This window comes from Dermacentor albipictus, chromosome 2 (genome assembly GCF_038994185.2).
Source record: "Dermacentor albipictus isolate Rhodes 1998 colony chromosome 2, USDA_Dalb.pri_finalv2, whole genome shotgun sequence".
NCBI classification, from domain to species: Eukaryota; Metazoa; Arthropoda; class Arachnida; order Ixodida; family Ixodidae; genus Dermacentor; species Dermacentor albipictus.
This window is the reverse complement of record NC_091822.1, coordinates 21,283,718-21,310,193: the sequence shown is the minus strand read 5'-3', so window position 1 is coordinate 21,310,193 and position 26,476 is coordinate 21,283,718. Positions and strand designations below refer to the sequence as shown.

The window sequence follows — 26,476 nt, the reverse complement described above, 5'->3', positions numbered from 1 at the left end:
ACAGTAAAGAGGTAACGTACAATGCAAGGAACTGCATACATGTCATTAAAACAGGGTGTCTATCAACCGGGAAAACCGGGAATTGTCAGGGATTTTTAGTAGTCCGGAAAAACTCAGGGAATTTGTGCCTCCATCAGGGAAAAGTAGCTGTAATTTTATTGAAAGGGTCGAAAGTCGCGGTAATGCTGGCTCGAGTAACAGACAGGAATTATAACGAATCGTCATTGACGCCCTGTCGTCGTCTGGAGGAGTTGCCAGTGTAGAGTCAACGACCGACTTTCCGGATTCCTGATAATTTGGACGGCTTCGCGGCACCACCACGTACCCCAATATCAGAACGTCTGATATTTCGGACGCAAGAACTCTTTGGCGTCTGATTTTCCGGACGTTCTGCATGACCGCAGGTCCGAAACGGCATTAATCAAAGCCACCACCGCTGCCATTTTGATTACCTCGCCGCCTCGAACCGGCGCTATCGCACGCAGATCCGCTGGCAGCCATAGCCACCACTGCGGCAACGCTACGCCTAGCTGCTTCGACGTTCGTTATTAAGCTGCTTGCCGTTCGGTGCCGTGTTTCTTCATTTCTCCGCTATCAGCAATAATTTTGGCTTCGAAGCTCGGAAAGCACGACGCATTCCATAATGCTGGTTCCTGAAAGTTAGTTTTGTCTCAGTACAGTTGTGTGACGTGGTGAAGCATTAGCAAAAGTATTGCGGTGAAGCTTAACAAGCGTAGGAAGGGGCAATTGTCACGGAACACAGTATGTATTCCTTAATTTTACACGCATGCGCCCGCCCTCTCCTGTCACAGTAGGAGCCCCGATATGCCTAATAAGTGTACTGACAGGCATTCAGAGCTTTTCCAGACGTGCCTGTGTCGATTTGAGCCCTTAAGAGCAGTAAAAGACATGCATTTATTTTTTCGGACTGCCTGACTTTTCGGAAGTTTTCGCGGCCCCTAGGGGGTCCGAAAAATTGGACGTTGACTGTAAACTGACCAAGAGTATGCTTCAAATGGTCCGTAGTGCGAACGCGCGACAGACAGAGCATGAGAACAGAAAGGACCAACGCATTGAGGAATGAACGGGGAACGAAGTATGCAAGTGCTTCTTTGAAGGAGCCTGAGCTCAAAAAACACTCTTGGCTGACGCCGAGATGCAGCTGTCCCCCATACAAACCAAAAAAACTCTTTAAAGCAGTGAAACACAACACTGAGGCGTCGTGCACGGGCTGTATGTCAGGGCAGTTGAGGTTGACTTACGAGCTGTTTAGAGAGACTGAATTGTGACAGAATTCGGGCCTCATACCACTGAGCTTGCTATCATTTGGTATAAGTAGCTCATATTCGAAAATATTTGCTTCTGTATGCATCTCCGTTTTATTTGTATTTGAGAATGTCTGACTTGATTTGCAATTTCTTTCGAAGACATTTTATTTGCTGTGCATTTTACTAACCCCTCCCTTCTATTCTTTTTTTTTAATAACATAAACACTACTCCTTAGTATTCAAATTGGATTAAGTCGGTTCTTTTAAAAAAAAAATCTCTTATGCTTACGAAAGAGTGAGAGCATCGGGCGATATGGTTCCAGCCAGTCTTGACATAAAACATAGTTCTGCATCACTCAGGGAATTTCGCAAAGGCACTCAGGGAAAACCTGGAAAACTCAGGGAATTTGGAAATGTCAACTTGGTAGACACCCTGTAAAAGCAAAGAAAACTTTTTCGTGAAAAGAATAACATATGAGCACTATAAAATACATGAAATAATCAAGCATAATTTTCCATTGCAAGTGGCACATTAGTGGACGTGAATACATTGACTGGCGGAGCGTTCTATTAAGTAATTTTTCTCGGGAAAAAAGAAAAACTAATTTGTGTTTTTGAAAGTTGGAGTTATCTTGTTTGGGTGATGATGCGTAGTTACTCTGATAGCGCAAAGGATCAAACTGAGCCATGTTTCGAGAGACCAAAAAGAAATTTTAGCCGTGCCACCTTTCTTTGAGCTTCAAGTGTGGCAATATTATTTTTATTCTTTAAGTGAAATGTCGTGATGTCCATAACAATTAAAATGAAGTGTATGGCTAGTCTGTTGATGTGCTCCAGTTAACTCCCTTTTTCGTAAAGGGGTTCCAGGTGACATAGCCCCCCCTTTCCTGCCCTGCCCCTTTCAAGGGCGTCTGCATCAGCAGGCAGTTTGGTGGGCTGTGATGTGATACCAAGACCAAAGAGTTGGACCCTCCCGTGTGTAGCCGAGCGTGGCTGAGTCACGTCTGGGGAAAGGGAGATCCTGGGAGTTGAGCCAGTGCCGGGTGTTTAGACCTTTAAGGCTCCCCGGGGGAGGCAACACACCTCTTTTGTCTGAGCTTTTCCTCCAGACTGACCGAACTCGAAGGAAATTGGCAGTCACCTTTTCCTATCCTCCCCTTCAATCTTTGTCTTCCTCTCTCACTTTCAGTCGTTCCTGTTTTCTACTCATTTCCTTTTACTTCTGACTTCCCGGGTGGCGAGGGTTAACATTGTGTAATATATTCAGTCTTGGGTATATATACATATTATGTTACAGCGGCAATGCATGGCTGGTGTCTGCAGGAATTCTTCCAACCTAGTAGCGTCTGCTTGTTGGACTCGGTGGTGGGTGGCCACCATCGCCACCCATATTTAGAAGGCTTACACGGCAAACGCTTTCCGCTCCTTCAATATTGCCCCTTAAAAACAGAGCACAACAAAGCAAGTTCGGAGTTCTTTTTGAAAGAAAACATAAACACCTTCCCTAAGTGCCATGTTGCTCACAGTGAAGGCAACACAACCGTAAGAAAACTGTCACCCTTCCTAGTATCCGAATACTTAGCAAACACGATTAGGCCTAGCTCATCATCATCATCATCATCATTATCATCATCAGCCTGGTTACGCCCACTGCAGGGCAAAGGCCTCTCCCATACTTCTCCAACTACCCCAGTCATGTACTACTTGTGGCCATGCCGTCCCTGCAAGATTGTTAATCTCATCTGCCCACCTAACTTTCTGCTGCCCATTGCTACGCTTCCCTTCCCTTGGAATCCAGTCCGTAACCCTTAATGACCATCGGTTATCTTCCCTCCTCATTACATGTCCTGCCCATGCCCATTTCTTTTTCTTGATTTCAACTAAGATGTCATTAACTCGCGTTTGTTCCGTCACCCAATCTGCTCTTTTCTTATCCCTTAACGTTACACCCATCATTTTTCTTTCCATAGCTCGTTGCGTCGTCCTCAATTTAAGTAGAACCCTTTTCGTAAGCCTCCAGGTTTCTGCCCTGGTGAGTACTGGTAAGACACAGCTATTATACACTTTTCTCTTGAGGGATAATGGCAACCTGCTGTTCATGATCTGAGAGTGCCTGCCAAATGCACCACAGCCCATTCTTATTCTTCTGATTATTTCCGTCTCATGATCTGGATCTGAGGTCACTACCTGCCCTAAGTAGATGTATTCCCTTACCACTTCCAGTGCCTCGCTGCCTATGATAAATTGCTGTTCTCTTCCTGGACCTGGCTACAAAGCCTCAAAGATGGCAAGCGGAGACCTCTTCCTCTAACTGACAAAGAAAGACCAAGTAGAAAAGCTCACTAAACTCACCAGTATCGCTGACATTAATGTGACAATCTCTCCACATCACTTGCTCAACACAGGCAGGGGAGTAATATCAGAAGATTTCCTGAACCTTAGTGACGAAAAGCTCCTTGAAAGTTTCCAAGATCAAAACACTATTAAAGGGCCCCTGAAACGGTTCGGACAAATTTTGTAGGCGCATAGGGTACAGCTTAAGTAGAACATTCGCACCTCAATTTAAGTGAAGCGTTACGTATTAATGGAGTTACAAGCGATTAGAAGTTACCCTCCTCCCTAGCCATGCCTTTCCTCCTCAACTCGCTCGCCGAGCGAGCGGCGCTAAGCTCCGCCTTCACTGGTCCTGCGTCACGATGCGACGTCACATCGTCCACTTCCGGTTGTTGGAGCACGCCTCCTCCCGCGCGAGACCTCTCCGCTGGCCGCTTGGCCGTCGACCGAGAGCCATCGAAGCAGCGTGCGTTGCGAGCATTCTGTCGTAGCGCCGAAGGTGGTCGGTATTCCGGTAACCACAGGCAAGCTGGTCATTTCGGCAAATGACTGGAGGCATAAACTCAAGCTGATGAAGGAACTTAGAGTAGACGTACGTGAGCAGCCTGATCGGTCTGCACGGTCCAGACACTTGTTGGCGCAGCGCTTAACCAGTCAAACGAAGTGCTAATATTGCTCTAACCAAGTGTAAAACATTTTAAACATTTATAAGAACAACGTGTTGATGATTACACTCCTGCGAAAAATACACACCAGCAGCAAAGAAGAATGCACTTCGTTGCTGCTACTGTGTATGCTTGAGCTCTGTGCCACCAGGTGGCTGCACCATGCAGACCATTTACATTTACCTTTCTGCTCATCTCATGGCTCATCCCGGCACAGTCAAGCGGCCAGACCCTGTCCCCTTGCGCTTGTGTTTGCCCTAATACCGGACTTGCGAAACGCTATTGCGTTAATCTTCCGCTGTAAAGTGACGGCCACAAACGCGCAAATCCTGGCGCCTATCGGATGAATGAATGAATGAAAACTTTATTGTTCCACCGAGCTGGGGTGCCCGCCTCTTAACCTACACGGATAGCCGCAGTCCGATGCGCAGCAGCCAGTTCGCTCGTATGCTGCCTTGCAGAGGGACACGATTTCGCAACTTCACATCTTTCCAGTCGCTACGTCTGCAGCCTACAACGCAACAAGGGCGATTCATCGTGCTCACGAAAAGACTGATCGACACTGACGGCGGAGCTCTCGTCAAAGACTGCGCACGTTGTAACACAAGCAGACGACACTTGCTGTGTGCCGGAAGTGCTCAAGTGTACTAAAAAACTATTCTTGTGTATTCTCTTTAAGTTATTTTCTTTTTACAAAAACAAAGTAACTAACATTCCAACCATTACGAGCATCATTTGTTCACCATAAAGTTGGAAAAATTATCGACCACGCGCCCTGGTCAGCCAATCAGATAGCTCGCCCATGCGATGTCATATGGGTTATTTGCATCATATGGGTAGGGGCGGCTTAAAATTCCGCCGAGCAGTGCGCTGCGATCGACAGCGACGTGCATTTTTAAAGCCTTATAATAAATTACACGCTTTACGCAGAGCACTTAGATGTGTCAATTAATGATCAGAAGGACCTACTCTAACGACTCAGTACGTTTGTAGAAAATCGCCAAAATCGTTTCAGGGTCCCTTTAAGGTACAAAGAATAACACTCTGCCGAAATGACCAGCAGATCTGCACGAAACACGTGATACTCGCCTTTGATACCAGTACTGTGCCCAGTTCACTTGACGCAGGATACTTGAAAATCAATGTCCGACCATACATACCGAAGCCGAAGTGGTGCTTCAAGTGCCAGAGGTTCGTGCATGCATCATAATCATGTAGAGAGAAAGAAACTTGCACAAAGTGCAGTGCCAATGACCATCTTTCTGACAACTGCAGTACTCCTGCATAATGTGTCTATTGCAAGGGAGGCCATCCAGCTTACCCGTGGAGCTGCCCTAGCTGGAAAAGAGAGAAAGAAATTATCCTAGTCACCGTAAAAGAAAAAATACAGTGGTGGAACAGCTGTGCCAATTGTGCCAAATTGCGCCAAAAGCAGGCCTTTGCGCCGTCCTGCGAAAAAATGTCATTTTAGCAGAAAATTGTGCAAAGCCTGCACCAAAGCAAGCATACGAGCGAAATCCTCCTTCCATCTATGCTTCGCAGGTCAAATCAAAATTAACCACACGCTATCATCATTGTCATAGAAGGAAGCATACGCCCGTCAGAATCATCCGGTTCATCCCTCCCAAATTTTTCTCTGGTGGATGTACAATGTAGTGGTGCTGTACCATCTTGGTCGCACTTTATATTGGTGTTCATCGAACCTGCGTGGTATCGCAAAGTTTTCTAATGGAGGATGCTGCATTCTAGGATTAAAGGTTAGTTTTTCTGATGTTTATGGGTGATAGCAGGGTTTTGTAAAAGAGTCGCTGTGATCAGAATTGCACGTGGTGCATAGTTTAGAAAAGTATTAGCGAGCACATGCTGGCTTTCGCATCTCTGAGTTGGTGAACAATTATAATTCATAATAGTACCACCTTGTACCGCTCGCATGGATATGAACCAGGAATTCTCAGGGACATCGAGTAGTCTGGAAAAACTCAGGGGAAACTCAGGGAATTTGTGCCTCTATCAGGGAAAATTAGCTGTAATTTTATTGAAAAGGTCGAAAGTCGCGGTAATGCTGGCTTGAGTAACAGACAGGAATCGTAATGAATCGTCTTTGATGCCCTGTTGTCGGCTGGAGGAGTTGCTACTGTACAGTCAATGACCGACTTTCCGGATTCTCGATAATTTGGACGACTTCGTGGCACCACTATGTAACCCAAGAGTCAATGTATCAGAACGTCTGAAATTTCGGATGCAAGAACTCTTAGCCGTCCGGTTTTCTGAACGTTTTGCTGTCACCGCAGGTCTGAAACGACATTAATGAAAGCCACCACTGCAGCCATTTTGATTACCTCGCCGCCTCAAACCGGCGCTCTCGCACGCAGATCCACTGGCAGCCGTAGCCACCACTGCGGCGACGCTAGGCCTATCTGCTTCGATGTTCACTATGAAGCTTCTTGCCATTGGGTGCCATGTTTTTTATTACAAGAATTCGCTGGTGTCAGCAATGGCATGGACTCCGCCTTTGCGGTCCTTAAGATTGGCTTAGAAGCTTGGAAAGCACAGTGCGTTGCATAGTGCTGGTTCCCGAAAGTCAGCTTCGCCTCCATACACAAATCTTAGTTGGTGAAGCATAGGCAAAAGTATTGCAGTGAAGCATAACAAGTGTGGGAAGGGGCTATTGTTACGTGACACAGTATGTATTCCTTAATTATGCACGTGTGCACCCGGTACTTCCTGTCCCAGTACGAGCACCGATATGCCTATTATGTGTACCGGCAGGCCTTCAGAGCGTTTTATTATGTGCCTGGGACGGTTTGAGCCCTTAAGGGCAGTAAATGACATGCATTTATTTTTTTCCAACTGGCCTATTTTTCGGACGTTTTCGTGGCCTCTAAGGAGTTCGAAAACTTGGACCTGGACTGTGCAACTGACCAAAAAGATGCTTCAAATGGTCCGTGGGGCGAAGGAGTGGCGGAAGGAGTACAAGAACAGAAAGGACCTACGCATTGAGGAATGAACGGGAAAGGAAGCATGCCACCGCGGTTTGAAGGAGCTTGAGCTCAAAAAACAAAGTGTTGGCTGAAGCCGAGATGCAAGTGTCCCTCATAGAAACCAAAATAAACTCTTTAAAGCAGTGAAATACCGCACTGAGGTGTCGTGTGTGGGCTGAGAGTATGTCCGGACAGTTGAGGTTGACCTACTAGCTTTAGAGAATCTCAATTGTGACAAAGTTCGGGCCTCATACCACTGAGCTTGCTTTCAGTTGATAGAAATAGCACATATTCGAAAATATTTGCTTTTATGCATCTCTTTTTTTATTCGTATTTGAGAATGTCCGACTCGATTCGCATTTTTTTCGAAGACATCTTATTTGCTGTGCATTTTACTAACCCCTCCCTCCTATTCTCTTTTTGAATAACACAAACACTACTCCTTAGTAGTCAAATTAAATTAAGTAACCTTTTTTTTAAATTTTATTTCACATGCTTACTAGAGTGACAGCATCAGGTGATATGGTTTCAGCTCGTCTTGACATAGAACATAGTTCTGCATCACTCAGGGAATTTTGCTAAGGCACCCAGGGAAAACCTGGAAAACTCAGGGAATTTGGAAATGTCAACTTGGTAGACACCCTGGAACCCTACCTCACAGTTACACTTTATGACTTAGAATTGCTTTTAAAGCAACTACCAGAGCTGTACCTCCTTGTTCAGGACTTTAATCCTCAATCCAGTCTTTGGAGAAGTGAGCAAATGGACACTAGAGGCCATATTTTAGATTTTATCCTGTGCAATAATGTATGCCTGCTTAACAAAGGAACGAACACATACTGCTCTCTGAGTTGAGAAAAAGAGCGGTTTTGATTTATATTTTAGTTCTCCTTCAGTACTCACAAATTTCAATTGGGATGTTCTTGATAACTTCTACTGAGGCGATCACCTTCCTTTCGTAATAAGCTTGTCAATCCCACGACAAACCATTCTGAGTAACCCTCTTGCTGGAAGCTCCACCTAATTGACTGGTTACTGTTTCAAGAAAAGGCCATTCTCCGTAAAACATTTCTGATATTCCTAGCGTCGATGAACTGAATGAAATAATCGCAACCTGTATCATAGATATTGTACGCATAGCAATCCCTCTGTCCTCTGGAATAGCACAACAAAACCACAAAGTTTGGTACACGCGAGAATGCAAGGAAGCCAAAAAGAAGTAAAATAAAGCATGAGGAATTTTTCGTAGGTACCCAATGCACGAAAACCTTGTCGATTTTAAAAAGGCGAGACCTAAAGCACGGCACATCCGTCACGTTGCGGAAAAAAAATCCTGGAACAATTATGTATCGTCGATAAACAGTTCTATCACATCGAAAAAAATGTGGGAGCAAGCCTCTAAAATAAATCGTAGCTTCTCCCCCTACACGATCCCTTTTGACACCCCCTGGTACACAAACTATTGATGAACAGGCAGACCCACTAGCCAAAGATTTTTCTAAAGTTTTGAGTTCCTTTCATTACACAGAATCATTCTTAAAGTACAACACAGTTGAAAAGCAAATACTTTTTGCAAGTGGCAGCACGAACGAGCCTTATACAGTCGAATTCACTTATAACGATACCGGTTTTAACAACATACCGGTTATAACAATGAGAAGCTGCTCCACCGTGAACTTTTGTATGTTTTCCATGGTGAAATAACCCGCTTACTACATTGCCCTGCTGCCTCATTATCGCCTATAACGATCAAGTCTGCCTGCTAGGTGCCAGAGCTGAAAGGTAGTGAAATGCGAAATCCTTAAAAAAAAAAAGGAGAACGAGAAATTCAAGCCGCTGCACGATGGGCCACTGCTTCAACAGCTGCCGCACGCTCATCTCCCAGCCATCTCCACACGCCTCTTTCCCGTCGCCCTTGTACCCCTCCGAACACGATTAGGTTGTGCTCATAGCTCTAAGCTGCCCCACCCTACAAAACACTGCGAGCAGTGTTTCGGAGCTCCTCGCAGATTGCTCGCATGTTGCTCGCTGGCTCCTCATTCAGCACAGTTCTGCAAACAGCTTAATCACTCGCATTCGCCTTTGCTGGTTGCGTCGAAACCGTTCCTGGCCAAGCAGTTTCTCAGCCTCGTTTGACCAACAGTTGGTTTGACTCGCCACCGAAACGGAAGATGGCTGATCCGCCTCTGATCATCGGCAATACACGGCGTTGCCGGTGAAAAGAAAGCGCACGACTATAGATTTGAAGACTAAGTGCTTCTAACGGATGAGACGATCATCACGAACGTGCTTGCATCAGATAGAGATGGCAACAATGCCAGTGATGACACGGTAGGGCAGGCTGCCTCAGCTTCGCCCTCACATGAGGCCTGGCTGATGATTCAGTCCCTTCAGGGCTTTGTTTTCGCGAGGAACCTTCCACTTCACTACGTGGAGCACATGGATGCCTGGGAGAAGGATGTGAGCAAGCTTCACTTATAACATGCAAGGCTTACGAAAGTCAGCTTTTCTCATGCAAGCCAGTGATAAGCATGTGGTGAGATGCTTGTGGCGATCTCTCCTCAGCGTTTCTTGTGGATTTCTCAAACACAGGTGGCCACAGCAGCCTTCTTGCAATTTTAGAAGGCCCCTTTTGGGGCCACCAAAGTGGTGCCTTGGCGGTACTCGCGTATCGCTTGCCACCCATGACACCTCCTTGCAGTTGTTGTAGCAGTGCCATTCTTTAAAGCCGACAGCCGCGGCTTGTTATACGTGATCGGAGTGCCCAGGAAGCAGGTAAACGAGTGAACACAATCGGCAGCCAGATGGAGGAAGGTGGTGGGGAGGAGCACTGGCCTCCCCGTCATTATAGTTTCCTCATGTCAGCTCTGACATCACCCTATTTTGATTTTTTCATGCAACCCGGTTATAACAAGTATTGGTTATAACAATGGAATTTTCGTGGCACTTGAATATTGTTATACCGTATTTACTCGCATAATGATCGCACTCGCGTAATGATTGCATCCCTGAATTTTGTCGTCAAAATACGATTTTTTAATATTTCCCGTGTAATGATTGCACCCCGAACCTGCCGCAGTGATATGTCGTGTGCCAAGTCTAGCTAATAATCACGCTTCATATGTCAAATGCTACGCGAACGACTCTTAAAGACAAACCAAGTGGTCTGCACGCACCAAACATTCTTAAGCAGATGCCCAATTTCATCCCTTTCATCACTCTCCGCACTTCCATGACAAAAAAAAAAAAAGGATACAACCAAGCTTGCTTTTATTATGTGTAGGCTTTATAACGGTTGTGGTCAACAACAACAACAAAAAAGGCACCTTTCGGTTTTTCTCGTCTGCACTCGTGGGCACACAACAAATCGCGAGCGGCAACGATAGCAGCCACGTTTGCACTGATACGTTAGAAGTGTACCCTAATCATACGCCGACGCTTGTAACACAGCTAAGATATTCGCCTACCCTTAGCGGAAACGTGCCGTTTTAGGATAATAGTGAAGACAAATACCGCAGTTTCCGCAGCATGCCCGCCATGTGTTTCTATGTCATTGACAGCTAAGTGCGCCCATTAGTTTCTGTCCCCTAAAGTGGACATCGCTACGTTATTGTCGCAAACTTGCCGATGTTAACAATATTATTCATTACTGATATGGAAAAAACTTTCAATGTGCGTAATGTACTCGCGAGAAGAAAAAAAAGTCGCATTCAGTACGTTCAGTTTGCTCCGCCGGCCGCCATTTTTGTTTTGGTGTCCCTCACTGTTACAGTGGCAGCCACCTATTTGTTGACCTGTTGTCATCTCCCAGCAAACCGGGATGAAAAAATTTTTTTTTCTTTTTGCGGGAAATTTAACCTGCGTAATCATCGCACCTCTGAATTTGCGTCAATTTTTTTTACAAGAAAGTGCGATCATTATGCGAGTAAATACAGTAAGTGGGTTTGACTGTAACACCTTAATTTCAATGCATGAACTCCAAAGTGTGCTGGCCGCTGGTAAACAGACTGCACCAGGACCTGACAAAATACATGTTCAAATGCTAGCCCATCTCTCAGAATCTGCTGTAGAGGCACTTTTAAGGGTTTGTAACAAAATATGGATGGCAGGAAAACTGCAGGAAGCATGGAATGAAAGGCCTATAACTATCCATTACTGAAACCCGGAAAGCCACCTACCTCCCCACGTAGCTATAGACCCATTGCACTTGCAACTTGCCTCACCAAATCCTTGGAAAGCATTGTGAATATTAGGTTAATGTTTATATTCTAATCCTATGAACTTCTTGATGTCCACCAATGTGGTTTTAAAAGAACGTGCTCAACAGTTGACCATGAACTCAACAGTTGACCTTGAAAACACAGTTAGAGAAACTTTCGTACTCAAACAACACTGTCTGGCAGTTTTGTTTGATATGGAGAAAGCTTACGATACCACTTTGAGGTTTGGGATTTTCCATGGCCTTGCAGACCGTGGCATTTGAGGCAAGATGCTGAAGTGCCTGAAAGACTTCCTCTGCGATTGTTGATTTAAGGTACGCCTTGGTTCAACCCTTTTGAGGAACTTTGTTCTGGAGAATATAATGCTGTCAGGGTTGTATTGCTGCACTCTTAATAGTAAAAATGAACTCCATAGCAAAAATAATCCCAAAGTCTATTATGTACTCTGTTTATGTTGGTGACCTTCAAATTGCATGCATGTCCTCTAGCTTGCCAACATGTGAGAGAGAGATACAACTCACATTGAACAAACTCTCGATCTGGGTAGACAGAAATTAATTTAGGTTTGCCCCACAAAAAGCAGTTGCTGTTCTTTTCTCATTCAAAAGAGGCCTACAGGTTGATCCTTCCCTGCACCTAAATGAGGCAGTACTCCCAGTAAAACGCAAACACAAATTTTTAGGCATTACATTTTATAAAAGCTTGCATTCCTGCTCCACATAAACAGTTTGAAAGTCGGTAGCTTACCGAGCTCTGAACATTCTTAAATTACTCTCAAATAAGTGCTGGGTGTCTGATAGCACATGCCTTCTACACATCTAACGTTGTCTGGCATGTTCTTGTCTAGATTACGGGAGCATAGTGTGTGGTTCAGCAAGACCCTCATATTTAAAACGATTAGATCCTGTTGATAATCTAGGTCTGTTCATGCAGAGCATACAGAACGTCCACTGTAGTAAGTCTTTATGTAGAAGCAGATGAGCCCTCATTAGACGATAGAAGAATAGCACTCACGTGTGCATATGTTCTTACAATCGGAGCGTGAACACATCCGTGTTATCCGATTGTTACAACTTGTCCTTCTCGAATGTTGTTCACCAATAGACCTCAAGCAACAAGGCCATTGGTTCTGCGCTTCAGAGATGCCAGGAGCTGCATTTATTGGGCACATTGCCTGACACTGCACGAAACCATGTCTCACTGCCCCCTTCGTACAGTTTTCCATCAGTATTGGATCTAACTCTTACACAATTCAAGAAAAGGCAAACCCTTAGAAACACATTGTGCAAGTATATCTTGCACTTAAAGAAAACTTCGATAACTGCACTGAATTTTTCACGGATGGTTCCAAAGCCGCAGCTTACGCTGGAAGTGCAGTAGTGGATGGGAATGGCAAGACTCCCTCAATGTGCGTCAATATTTACTGCTGAACGTTACCCTGTGTTGCTAGCTGTAAAGAAAATAATATGTGAGAATATAGAGAGCACTATTATCTACACTGATTTCTTCGGTGTAATCAGAGCACTACACTGCAAAAATGCAGGCATGCCGTCACTTGGGGAAGTAATACATATTATAACAAGGATCATAACACAAGGACATAACATAAAGCTCTGTTGAGTTCCAAGTCATTTAGGAATTGATGGCATTGAGAGAGCAGACGTATGCATTGCACAAGCTCGCAACAATTAGGGAATATATGCATGCCCCATAAAGATTGCATGAAGTTGGTACACAGCAAACTTGGGGACATATGGCTGTCTACATGGAGCGATGAACTAAATGACAAGCTACAAATGATAAAACCCACCCAAGGAGGATGGAAGTCATCCACAGATCAGGAACAGTTTTTTGAAGCTATATTATGTTGTTTGCACCACTGGGAACACACACCTCACACACAACTTCATTCTGACTAAAGAAAACAAGCCTGGTTGTGAAAAAATACAGAGATAAACTGACAGTCAACTGCATCTTATTCACGTGCACAGAACTTGAAACATAGAGGAAAAGAATATTTTGCCCCATTTTGCAGTGGACACATTTCTTTTCATCCAGTATTGATTTTAAGTGAAAATGCACTTGTTGACATCACACGTTTTCAGTTTTTCAAAGGAAGCCGGGGTTTTTGAAAAACTCTAAATGCTGATCATGTGCTTCGTTACATATTGTGGCACGCCTCATCCACCTTCCTATGTCTGAGAAGGCTGAGGCCTTTAGCCTTAGTTGCCTATGTGCACTAAACCCAACACGACTGCAGACGACGATTCCAATCTCAACGTTACCACTGGGTTGAACGCTAATAGTTTCATGGATGATGGCGAATGTTTAAGCTTGTGCCTTAACAGGCATTTGCGCTGAGCAGATACACAGACATTATTGCTGTGTTCCAAACAGTTCAAGCTGTTGTTCAGTGTGACATCTAAATATCTAAAAAGTCTGTTTTGATGATTGCACATTCCTTAATAGTGTACTATTGTTGAGGGTGTTTCTTTTTAGTGATGCGCATAAAAATTTTTTTCTTCATTAAGTTTCATTTCTTAAGTATCACACCTTGAGAAATTGGGCCAAAATCATATTGAGGGTTACTTGCTCATTAGCATTGTTAATCACTGCAGAGTAAGCAGTTATCCACGAAAGACCTCATACTAATGCCATCATCGATACGTGTTGTCATTAAAATGCACTAGGAAAAGTAAAGGTCTGAGCACGCACTTTTGCGGCATTCCTGAGATTACTGGGAGACACCCACAGTAACGGCCTTTGACAGCGACAAATTGCCTGTGCATGCTCAAGTAATAAGATGTCCAGGTTGGGTGGAAAGTCATGGTTGCTAAGTTTCGTTATCAAGCCATAATGAGAGACCCTGTTAAAAGCTTTGCTAAAATCAAGGAATATAACATCAATCTGAGGTGTTTATCAAGAACTGAAGCAAAAGTGTTGAGCGGTAGAGAGAAACTGAGCAGATTTAGACAATCTCTTGTGAAACCTGTGTTGATATGAAGGCAGAATGTTGTATTTTTCTTGAAATTCTACTGTAATATTTGAAGTAATATGCTCTAGAAGCTTGCATGATGGTCATGTTAGTGATACGGGACGATAGTTTGTTAGTAAAGCCGCGTCACATTCCTAAAAGAAAGGCACAAGACGAGTGACACGCGAGCATGATGGAATGATGCCATGGGAAATAGATGTGCTAAAAATTATAAGAAAATGGCAAAGCCACTCTGCATATCAATGAAAGAAAGCATTCAGAAGAGTCTGAGAACCATATGCCTTTTTCGATTTCAGATTTAAAAGCATGGAAAATAGGTCCTCGTGTGTTATAAAATTCCTGCATTTTCTGCATTGTCACAATTAGCACTGATTTGACTCTGAGAAGACAAAATAAAAGTAGTGATTAAACTCAGAAGATTATTGTTGCTTATGAATTATCGATTAATTTTTAGAGGGCAATTATTTGAGTTGAAGTGGCACCAAAATTTTCAGGGTAAGTCTTAAAAAGCCCCTCGCCAAGTCTGGCCTTCTTGATGTCACAAGTGCCGTGCACTCCCGTAGGCACTGCCAACCATTTTATCTCACTTTTGAATCTTGTATAATCATTGGGATGTGTACAGGGATGGAACTCGAGCCAATAATTTTGGCGCAAATTTAAATTTAGATACGCTGGCTTTCAGGAGTGCCATAATACATGGCCACTAGAAGCTTTTTTCATTGAAGGTCAACTGCAGCGAAATTACAGACCATGTAAAAAGCCCTGTTTCAGATAATTTATACCTCTGTGAAAAATTTTATGCTTGAAATGTGAGTGGGCACTCACAAAATGTTGCAAAAATTGATGTTTCTCATACCGAAACTGGAAAACAAAAAAACTGCTGCCATTATCAGTCGTCAACAGTGATGTACTGTGGAGACTGTAGGGAACCAGCGTCTGGGTTGTCTGCTTCCCTTGCTTGTATTGGGAGCGAGGACTAACGGAGGTGCCAGTTGCTCTTGCATAGTATGAGGGATGACTCGGCATGCTCCTCACAGGTTTCGCTTATGGTGCTCAATAAAAATGATGGGGCAGCCCTCCTGGACATTTCTGTAATTACTCTCAAAACGAGGAAAGTTTTTTACTGTCAAAATAATAACCTTGGGCCAAATGAAAGCACAGAATTGTTTACAGACGCGATCTCATTACCGAATACGTATAGTGAACACCACTCCACGCAGTCGCCACAATGGAGTCTCCCGAAACGGCTTTCATTTCATTTCATTTCATTTTATTTGTGCCCATTTACAAGCAAATGGAGGGGGCCAAGGTAAAAGCTGCTTGTTGGCAGCTTGAGTGGTCCCTGGCCCCCTTTACATATTGGCAGAACGGTGCCAAAGAACACTTTCAGAAATGAAAAAAATAAAGAAACAGTGGGTTACATCAAAATAAATTACATTTCTTTCATTGAATGCACATGGTTTTACGGAATCACGGCGATTTAAATGGTAGTTTTCATCAGACAGATGAGCTCCGATGGTGTCAAGGCATGGATGTCAATGCCGGCTTCTAGGTAAGAATTTATTAGCCGTGGCAAGGTATTTGCGACCATTTGATGGCCGTAATTTGTCCTCGAGAAGGGTATGAGCCATTTTTCATGGCTGCGCGTCTCATATGTGGGTGTATTCTTTTTTAAGTTTGCTATATTTGTAATTAAGTTGCTTCTATTTTTTATCTGAAAGTAATAGGTGCGTAGGAGGGTTTGTTTGTAGAGATCCCCGCAGGGGCGTCTGCGCGAGCAGGCGTTTGGTGTGTTGCGACACCACGGACCCGAGCACACGAGGGTTGGACCCTCCTGCGCGTAGCCGTGCGCGGCTTAGCCGTGTCCGGGGAAAGGGGGATCCTGGAGGTTGAGCCGATGCCGGGTGCTCGGACCCTTAAGGCCCCCCGGCGGAGGCAACACACCTCTTTGGCCTCTGCTTCACGTAGACGGCACCCCCGGACTGACCCACCCGTGGGAAATCGGTAGTCGCCTCTTCCTATCTCTCTCTCCTCAAACCTTCGTCTTTATCTCTCACTTTTATACCTTTCCTGTCTCCTTCTCTCTTCCATTTACTTCCTTTCTCTACGGCGGCAAGGGTTAACCTTGTGTGGATATCCTACCTTGGGTACACCATATTTGGTTATAGTGACGGCATACGGCTGGCGTCGTGCAGGCTTGGACACAAGCCCTGCCGCGTCCCCTCGTTGGGCTCCGTGGTGGGCGGTCGGCGCTGTTGCCGAACACACACACTTTCCTATGGCAGCTCAAATCCCTGTTGTCCATGATCGGCGTCTCAAAAGATGCCGCACCGAAGTACCGTTTCAATTCTCCTTTCGAAGCAACGCTCCATCCTTCCCCAAATACTATGTAGTCCATAGTGAAAGTAACACGCCTATTAGAAAGCTTTCTCCATTCCTGGTCGCCAAATGCCTGAAAGATAAAATCGGACAGACATACAAAGCCTCCAAAATGTCTAGTGGGGACCTCCTCCTAGAATTGAATAGTAAAGATCAAGCAGATAAGCTGTCTGAACTTACCAGTATTGGTGAGGCGACAGTGACTGTTTCAGCCCACAGAACACTCAATACAAGTAGGGGAGTAATATCTGAAGAAGATTTTATTGGATTAAGCGACGAGGAACTGCTGGAAGGTTTCCAGGAACAAAATGTTACCAAGGTACAGAGAATAGTAATCCGCAGAAACGATCAAGAAATCCCCACCAAACACGTTATACTCACCTTCGGAACAAGCGTAATGCCTACCTCGCTCGATGCAGGTTATGTTAAAGTCAATGTAAGACCATATATTCCAAACCCTAGACGATGTTTCAAGTGCCAAAGGTTTGGACACGCTTCAAATGCATGTCGAGGACAAACAACTTGTGCTAAATGCAGCTCCAACGAACACCAATCTGAGAATTGCACTTCTTCCCCACATTGTGTTAACTGCAAGGGAGATCACCCAGCTTACTCACGGTCCTGCCCTTGCTGGAAAAAAGAAAAAGAAGTCATTGCTCTAACTGTAAAAGAAAAAATCTCGTTCTTTGAAGCCCGAAAGCGGCTTTCGTATCTTCCGCGAAGGAGTTATGCCGAAGTGACGCAGGCGGGGGCAGCGTCACAGAGGCCTCCGGAGTCCTGCGAGCCCACGCGCAGTGGTGCCGCAGTGATTCCTCCCGCCCCCGTGGTGGAAGCAGTCAGTACTGCTCCACCCTCTTCGACGGCCCTGCAGACACCAGTCCCGCAGGGCCCTAAGATCAAGCGAACCCCAAGGCCCGAGACACGTGTCTCGGCGCCTAACTCTCGATCCTCCAGCGCCTCAGAGAGAGCGATGGAGGTCGACACAAAAACCCCGGTGTCATTGACACCGAAGGACAAGCGCTCTCTTGAGCGCGGTAAGAGGGACAAGATCCCAATAACCACCCAAAATAAGAAAGCGATAACCTGAAGGTTATCGCTCATTTGTATTAGCCTTTTTATCCATGTCACCTATAACCCCACCTCTTAGTTTTTCGTAGTGCCATTTTTTACCTTTCAGTTTCAAGATGGCTTTTATTATTCATTGGAATTGTAGAGGCCTAATCCACAATCTAGGTGACATCAAAGATATTATAAGTAAATTATCACCGGTGGCACTCTGCCTCCAAGAAACAAACCTAGGACCCAAACATACACATTTTCTTAAAGGTTTTACTGTCGTAAGAAAAGACCGCGAGCACTCCAGTCGGTTATCAGGAGGTGTCGCTATTGTCGTCCAAAGCGGCATTCCCACTCGGAACGTTTCATTAAATACTCCGTACGAGGCAGTAGCTGTTACCGTTTTGTCATTTAAGACTGTCACCATCTGTTCATTGTACATTCCTCCCCATAGCCATTTCAAAACTCGAGATTTAGAAGATTTAATTGACCAGTTGCCAGAGCCTTTTGTTTTAGTTGGAGATTTTAATGCCCACTGCACTCTTTGGGGTAGCGATAAGAATGACCAAAGAGGACAACTTATCGAAGATTTTATTTTGACTAATAACATCTGTCTTTTAAATTCAGGGGCACCAACTCATTTTTCACCGAGTTCACGTACTTTTAGCTGCATCGATTTAGCATTCTGCTCTCCTGACATTTTTACCGATTTTAAATGGGATGTACTGGAGACGTCATATGGCAGTGATCACCTACCGGGTATAATCAACCTCACCTCAACACTACCCATAATATCTCACAAACCGCGCCATTGGAAACTACGAATGGCCGACTGGTCTGTTTTCACAGAAAGTGCCAGGCTAGAGGAGCTGACTTTAACAGATTTAAGCATTGACGAAATTAATGAAAAAATTACTAACTGTATTATTTCTGCAGCCGAAAAGGCCATTCCGCAATCTTCAGGAGTTATTCTGAAAAAGCTTAATCCTTGGTGGTCACATGAATGCACCGTAGCTAAAAAGCAGCAAAATAAGGCCTGGGGAATCTTACGCAGGTACCCAACATATAACAACCTTCTAAATTTTAAACAAGCCAAAGCGAAAGCTAGATATATCCGCAGACAGGCAGAAAAGTCTTCCTGGCAAAAATACGTATCGACAATTAATAGCACCGTCACATCCAAAAGGATGTGGGAACAGGTCAGGAAGTTTAAGGGGGACTACGCATCATACACAATACTGATACTTACACCTTCAGGCACTCAAACAACACTACAAGAACAAGCGGATATACTTGGGGAACATTTTTATAACATCTCTAGCTCGGGTAATTATTCAAACACGTTTTCAAAATACAAACTGTCAGCAGAAAAGGAGAAGCTACCAACTGCTTGTATGTCAAGGGATGAATACAACGCTCCATTTACGGTACAAGAACTTAACCGGGTCCTCTGTGCTGGCAAAACAACTGCAGTAGGTCCCGACAGGATCCATTATTCCATGCTTGCACACCTGTCCCAAGCATCCGTAGAGGCTCTCCTTGAATTTTTTAACAAAGTATTTGAATCTGGAAGCATGCCAAAGAGTTGGAAAAACGCAATAGTTGTGCCTTTTTTAAAAACAGGTAAATCCCCCACATCCCCAAGCAGCTTTCGACCCATTGCCCTGACAAGCTGTTTGGCGAAATCATACGAAAGTCTCGTAAATGTAAGATTAACTTTCACGCTTCATACACGGAACTCCATTGATTTTCACCAGTGCGGCTATAAAAAAGGGTGTTCAACGATAGACCACCTCGTCCGACTTGAACACGAAATACGTGAAGCATTTTTACACAAACAACACTGCCTGGCGGTGTTCTTCGACCTAGAAAAAGCGTACGACACCACGTGGAGATTTGGAATCTTACGTGACCTCGCCTCATTAGGAATCCGTGGCAAAATGCTAAACTGTCTGGCTGATTTTATGTCCAATAGAACATTCCAAATCCGTCTAGGCACTGTGCTCTCGCGCACATTTATCCAAGAAAACGGCGTGCCACAAGGTTGCGTACTTAGCACAACACTCTTTATAGTAAAAATGAACTCTGTCAACAACGTCATTCCCACCTCTGTTATGCACTCCATATACGTCGATGATCTGCAGATAGCGTGCCGCGCCTCCAACTTACGAACATGTGAAAGGCAGCTCCAGATAACAATAAATAAACTAATGGAGTGGGCTGAAAAAAATGGCTTCCGCTTCTCTACTCAGAAAACTGTTACAGTGCTTTTTTCGCAAAAACGAGGGTTGTATTTAGACCCGGATTTAAAAATGAATGATGTCGCGCTGCCGGTGCAACAAGAATACAAATTCTTGGGAGTAACCTTTGACAAAAAACTAAACTTCCTATCCCACATTAAAACACTAAAGATTAAGGCAAATAAAGCATTGAATATCCTCAAAGTTTTATCTCATAAGCACTGGGGTTCCGACCGAACCTGTCTTTTACGTATTTACCGGTCTCTTGTGCGTAGTCTTTTAGACTATGGCTCCGTGGTTTACGGTTCAGCCAGACAGTCCTACATCCAACGACTTGATCCGGTACATAACCTTGGACTGCGACTGGCAAGTGGTGCCTACCGAACTTCACCTATTCCAAGTTTATACGTCGAGTGTAATGAACCCTCCTTACAGCAGCGCAGAGCATTCCTCACATTTTCCTACGTACTTAAAATGCAGTCATCACCCCAACATATATGCTACAACATCCTCACACAATGCAACACACGCTTACACTACACAAATAAACCGAACACGATTAGGCCACTTATCCTGCGGTATGAGCAATACTGTCGGGATTATGACATTCCGCACGAAGTCCTCCAGGTTGCCAAGAAACCACAACGGTTGGCCCCGTGGTACGATTTCACACACTTATGTGATTGGACGTTAACACATCTAAAGAAAAGACACATCCCACACGAACACATTATACAAGAATTCCGTGCACTTCAGGACAAATATCAAAATAACATACAATATTACACTGATGGTTCTAAAACAAAAGATCACGTGGGTGTGGGGGCCGTAGCGGAAAACTGGGAAACGAGTATTCGATTACCACAACACGCTTCTGTTTTCACGGCTGAAGTTTACGCTATCTGGGTTGTTAAAAAGATTATAACTGATAAACACAAACATGCAGTCATATACACTGACTCTTTAAGCTCACTGAAGGCTCTACAGTTGAAATCTGAGTGTGAACCCCTGATAGGAGACATTTTAAACATGTTGGTGCTTAACGAATACGGGAGGTCAATTCGTTTCTGTTGGGTCCCAAGCCATGTTGGGATACCAGGTAACGAAGCAGCTGATAGATGTGCATTGATGGTAGCGCACAAAGATATTACAAACACGAAACTCCCATATAATGATAGCATCCGTGCAATTAGAAAAGCCTTCACGGTAAAATGGCAACGCGAATGGGACCGTTGTGCCGACAACAAACTACATCTCACGAAACCCATAGTTGGCGAGTGGAAGTCATGCTACCATCAGGAGCGCTTCATCGAAGTAGTTTTATGCCGACTACGCATTGGGCACACACACCTCACGCACAATTACTTACTTACAAAAGAAGACACACCAACATGCGAGAAATGTCAACAGCCACTAACAGTTATGCACATATTACTCACATGTACGCAGACTGAAACACACAGACGAACACTTTTGCACAAATTATATCCACTACACATACCTTTACACCCTGCTCTAATTTTAGGTGATGATCCGCTAGTCCCATTATGTGACCTCCGTAAATTTCTACACGACACTGGATTTTTACATAAAATATAGATTAACAAAGCCTTTTCCTGCATAAACTTGATTTTAAAAACACCTCGTGTTTGGCGCAGCATAGCCTCAGCCGCTTTTGCGCCATTAAACCCCATTTAAGTAACTAACTAACTGTTTGTAGAGATGAGGACTTTTTGTTATGTTGTACTTTGTAAAAAGATTCTCAGTGTGCGAGTTGTATGGCACATTTGCGATAGCGCGTATTATCTTTTTTTGCATCAATAGTAATTTAGAGTGATTAGAAGCTGATGTCGTGCCCCATACAAGATGGCAATAATTTACATGCGAGGCAAATAGTGCATTATAAATGATCAATTTAACTGACATTGGTAAAAGGTAGCGATTTCGATGTAGTAAACCTGTTACGCGGCTCAGTTTCTGCAGTACAAAATCCACGTGAGCGTCCCATTGCAATGTGTCGGTAAAATATACGCCAAGTACTTTTACCGTGTCAACAACCTCTATTTTCTCAGAGTTATAAAATATGTTTTGGGTCAATGGAGTACATGTACCTCTTGTTTTAAATATGACTGCTTGTGTTTTATTCGAGTTTACTTTTAAAAAGTTGTCCTGGCTTCATTTTGAGAGATGGGTTAGTAGGTTGTTCGCTGCACTAATGAGGCCTGTAAAAGAGTTGTTTGATAAAAAAACACTCGTATCGTCTGCGTAGTTTATGAATTTTGCTTCTCGGTGGATAAGAACTATGTCGTTTATGTAGATGTTAAACAAAAATGGGCTAAGGATACTTCCCTGAGGGACACCTGTTTGTATTTTTCGTGTAGATGATATGTTAGTGTTTATAACCACATATTGCTGTCGATTTCTAAGGTAGGATGTCAGTAACTGAAGAGGAAGGCCCCTGATGCCATATCTTTCAAGCTTAAGTATTAGGAGGTCATGGTTTATGCAGTCGAACACTTTTGTGAAATCTATGAATTGACCAATTACAAGTAACTTATTTTCGAGGTTCTGCAGTATATATTATTTTTGTGCTACTAGTGCTAATTCTGTTGATTTACCTTGTTGAAAACCGTATTGAGCGTCTGTTATTAGTTTATGTTTATTGCTGAAAGATGTTAATTGGTTAAGAATGATTTTTTCAAGACCTTTAGAAAACTGCGGGAGAATAGATATCGGACGGTAGTTTTTTAAATCAAGCTTGTCACCTTTCTTATATAACACAATTACTTTTGCAATTTTCATTTTTTTCAGGAAAAGTACCTGATGTTATGCATAAGTTATAAATATAAGCTAACACAAGTGCATTGTCACAAATGACGTGTTTGATAGGTCTTATTTGGAGGCCATCAGCATCGTAGCTGCATGAATTTTTCAGTTTGAGAAAAACTGAACAAACCTCGGTAGGTGTTGTCGGTTGGAAAAAAATAGTGTCCATAGTTGCAGGGAAGTGAAATGTACATGGTGGGCTTAGTGATAAATGAGAATCAGTGTCTGTAAAGTAATCATTAAATGTCAATCAGCTAATCAGACTATCAGCTTCTTGTGTAAAGGTAGGCAAACGCTGAGAGCAAACTGCGAAATATGTTCTTATAGCGGGCGGTTTGTATAACCAAATGGAGCATAACAGAATGAAACCTCAATGCAGCAATTGCACGGGTTTGCAGTGACCGACTGCGCGTCTGCATGCATGTCCGTGCACAATGTTTCGCTTTTGCTGCGTGCGCATTTTTGCTCCATGCTGTGAGCTTTAGGCCACAGCATATGAGCATATGGCAGTACACAAGCAACCATTGCTGAGTGGACGCTATCAGAACTGCTCAAAAATAATTTCGTTATAGAGACTTCGACGCCTACGACGGCTGTGATGTGTTGTTGCGACGATTCAGTCTTTCTTTTTTTTTTCTTCTAAATTTTTGGACATTTTAATACAACTTCGAAAATGTGCTCATTTTAGGAATCAAATGAAGGACATTGTGGCAGCAGGTGCTTTTCAACTGTGTGGTGACAAGTGATTTGGTCTAGCTGTGTCAATAGATTCACTGCTTTGCACTAGCACTGATGAAGTACTTCAGAGCTGTGTAGTGTTAGTGTGCTGCAGCAGTGCAGTCCCTAGCAGGTGTTGCTCAACTTGTTTCCTAACCCTTTCGGGCACCTTTATTTCTGTTGAATAAAATCACACTTTCACTGCATTTCTCGTCCGTTCAGAATCGTGAAAAGTGTCCAGCAGCAGAATAAATTACGGATCTTCAATTTTATGTTGTTTTGTCAAGTTTACAGAAAAACCTGCTGCAGAAATATTACATATGAGAATATCAACTATTTTATATGTAGTGGGCTTGAATTGCACCTGTCGAGGGCCATTTGAAAATTAAGCCTGGAGTAACACATTGGGTGATGACTTTGAGCATTAATGCATGGAATGCTTTTTATGGGTCACCTGGTCACTCTGGAACAACCTACAAGATTGGATTGGGAAATAACCTGGCATCACACTGAACCTCGTCGCTTCTGTGCCCTTTTGGTGCAATGCCTGCAAACTATAACACATTAGTTTTTATTTCTGTTGACGCATTTGTAAAGCTGCAGCTCTTTTTCACTGCGGCTGCTGTTTGTTGTCGTTGGCCCGTGGACGTGCACTTGTTGCACCTCTTTGTCCATGCTTTGACAAGTGTGATCTCCCTTCCATACCTTGAAATAAATTTGACCGAAATAAATATGCAGGCCTGGCAGTGTACCACTCGCTGCTCAACATCGTGGTGGTGTATGCTGTACTCAAACTGGCTGGTGGCACACGTGCTTCGGTCGCCTTCAGCTTCATCTTCTGCATGGTGAGGGCAGGACTGCTGCTGCTGCTCTTTCAGTTGTGTACACTGTGTGCCCCCTTTCTTTCTGATAGTGGTAAGAGAAAACAGTCTATTTACCTGAAGTAGCTCATTGCAGAGTTCATTGTATTGCTGTAGACTTTGCATTGTGAGCACCTCTGTGTGTTGGACGCAGTGTACAATGTGCCATATTCTGTCAGAAATGATGAAAGAATTTTTTTCTGCATTGTAATGCTTGTAGCCAAGAATTAACTTCTGCATGTTCTTTGAGCCAGAGATTTAAATCCTAATAAAAAAAAAGAAACGAAAAACTACATGACTGACTGACTGACAATAATTAGAAGTTTAATTAGTCTGTAAGTATTATGATGGCTCACTAGTAATTGCAGAAAGCATCATCCTACCACCTTGACTTATCTTTCGTGCAGTATCCAATGCCTTGGAATAACATTATTTAACTTTGACACATTTATTGATAGTCTATTTTGTGATTGTATAGTGCATTAACCAGCAAACTAAAAAAAAAGATTATTTTTTTTGCTCACGGTATTTAGGTATTTTTTTGCCAATTGTGGTAGCAAAGGGAAGCGAGCAATTCAGTTTGTTGTGCCCCACCAGTTTGAATGTGCACTCTGCCCTTTTGCTGGCTTTGTTTCTTATGTGCTGATGCAACAGGTTTTATGGAAGCATCCGTGAAAAAGAAAGCTGCTTTTTTTGTGTGTGTTCATCCAACTTCACTGCAGCAAGGTGCTGTTGTTTATGCTGGCACATTCTTCACTTCACTTTATTACCTTAGGGACCCTTCTAGGGTGTATTCAGGGTGTCTGCCAACCAGGAAAACCTGGAATTCTCAGGGATATTGAGTAGTCTGGAAAAACTCAGGGAAAACTCAGGGAATGAGTGCTTCTATCAGAGAAAATTAGCTGTAATTTTATTGAAAGGGTTGAAAGTCGCGGTAATGTTGGCTGGAGTAACACACAGTACTCGTAATGAATCGTATTTGACGCCCTGCCGTTGGCTGGAGGAGTTGCCAGTGTACGGTCAACGACCGACTTTCAGGATTCCCAATAATTTTGACGGCTTCGCGGCACCACCACGTACCCCATAGAGTCAATGTATCAGAACGTCTGATATTTCGGACGCAAGAACTCTTTGGCGTCCGATTTTCCGGATGTTTTGCCGTGACCACAGGTCCGAAACGGCATTAACCAAAGCCACCACCGCTGCCATTTCGATTACCTCGCCGCCTCGAACCCGCGCTCTCGTACACGGATCCGCTGGCAGCCGTAGCTGCCACTGCGGCAACGCTAGGCCTAGCTGCTTTGACGTTCACTATTAAGCTTCTTGTCGTTCGATGCCATGTTTCTTAATTTCTTAGCTATTAGCAATAATTTTGGCTTCGAAGCTCGGGAAGCACAGCGCATTGCATAATGCTGGTTCCCGAAAGTTAGTTTTGCCTCAGTACAGTTGTGCAACGCGGTAAAGCATTTGTAAAGTATTGCGGTGAAGCTTAACAAGCGTAGGAAGGGGCGGGACACAGTATGTATTCCTTAATTTTACACGGCTGCACTCGCCCTCTCCTATCACAGTAGGAGCATTGATATGCCTAATAAGTATACTGGCAGGCATGCAGATCTTTTTCGGATGTGCCCGTGTTGATTTGAGCCCTTAAGGGCATTAAAAGACATGCATTTATTTTTTCGGACTGCAAGTTTTCGCGGCTCCTAGGGGGTCCGAAAAATTGGACGTTTACTGTAAACTGACCAAGAGTATGCTTCAAATGGTCCGTGGGGTGAACGCGGGCCGAAAAAAGGATGAGAACAGAAAGGACCGGCGCATTTAGGAATGAACGGGGAATGAAGTATGCAACTGCTTCTTTGAAGGAGCCTGAGCTCAAAAAACAGCGTTGGCTAACGCCAAGATGCAGGTGTCCCTCACCTGAACCAAAGTAAACTG

General features: G+C 43.9%; 1 protein-coding gene across 1 annotated transcript in view; it reads left to right on the top strand.

Annotated features, from left to right (window-relative positions):
* Positions 1-26,476, top strand: part of nes (lysophosphatidylcholine acyltransferase 3 protein nessy) — a 281,768-nt gene that overhangs the window by 60,613 nt on the left and 194,679 nt on the right. The window contains exon 3 of the mRNA XM_065426665.2: positions 24,420-24,526. Coding sequence (XP_065282737.1) covers positions 24,420-24,526 — 107 coding nt within the window. The remainder of the gene's footprint in view (positions 1-24,419; positions 24,527-26,476) is intronic.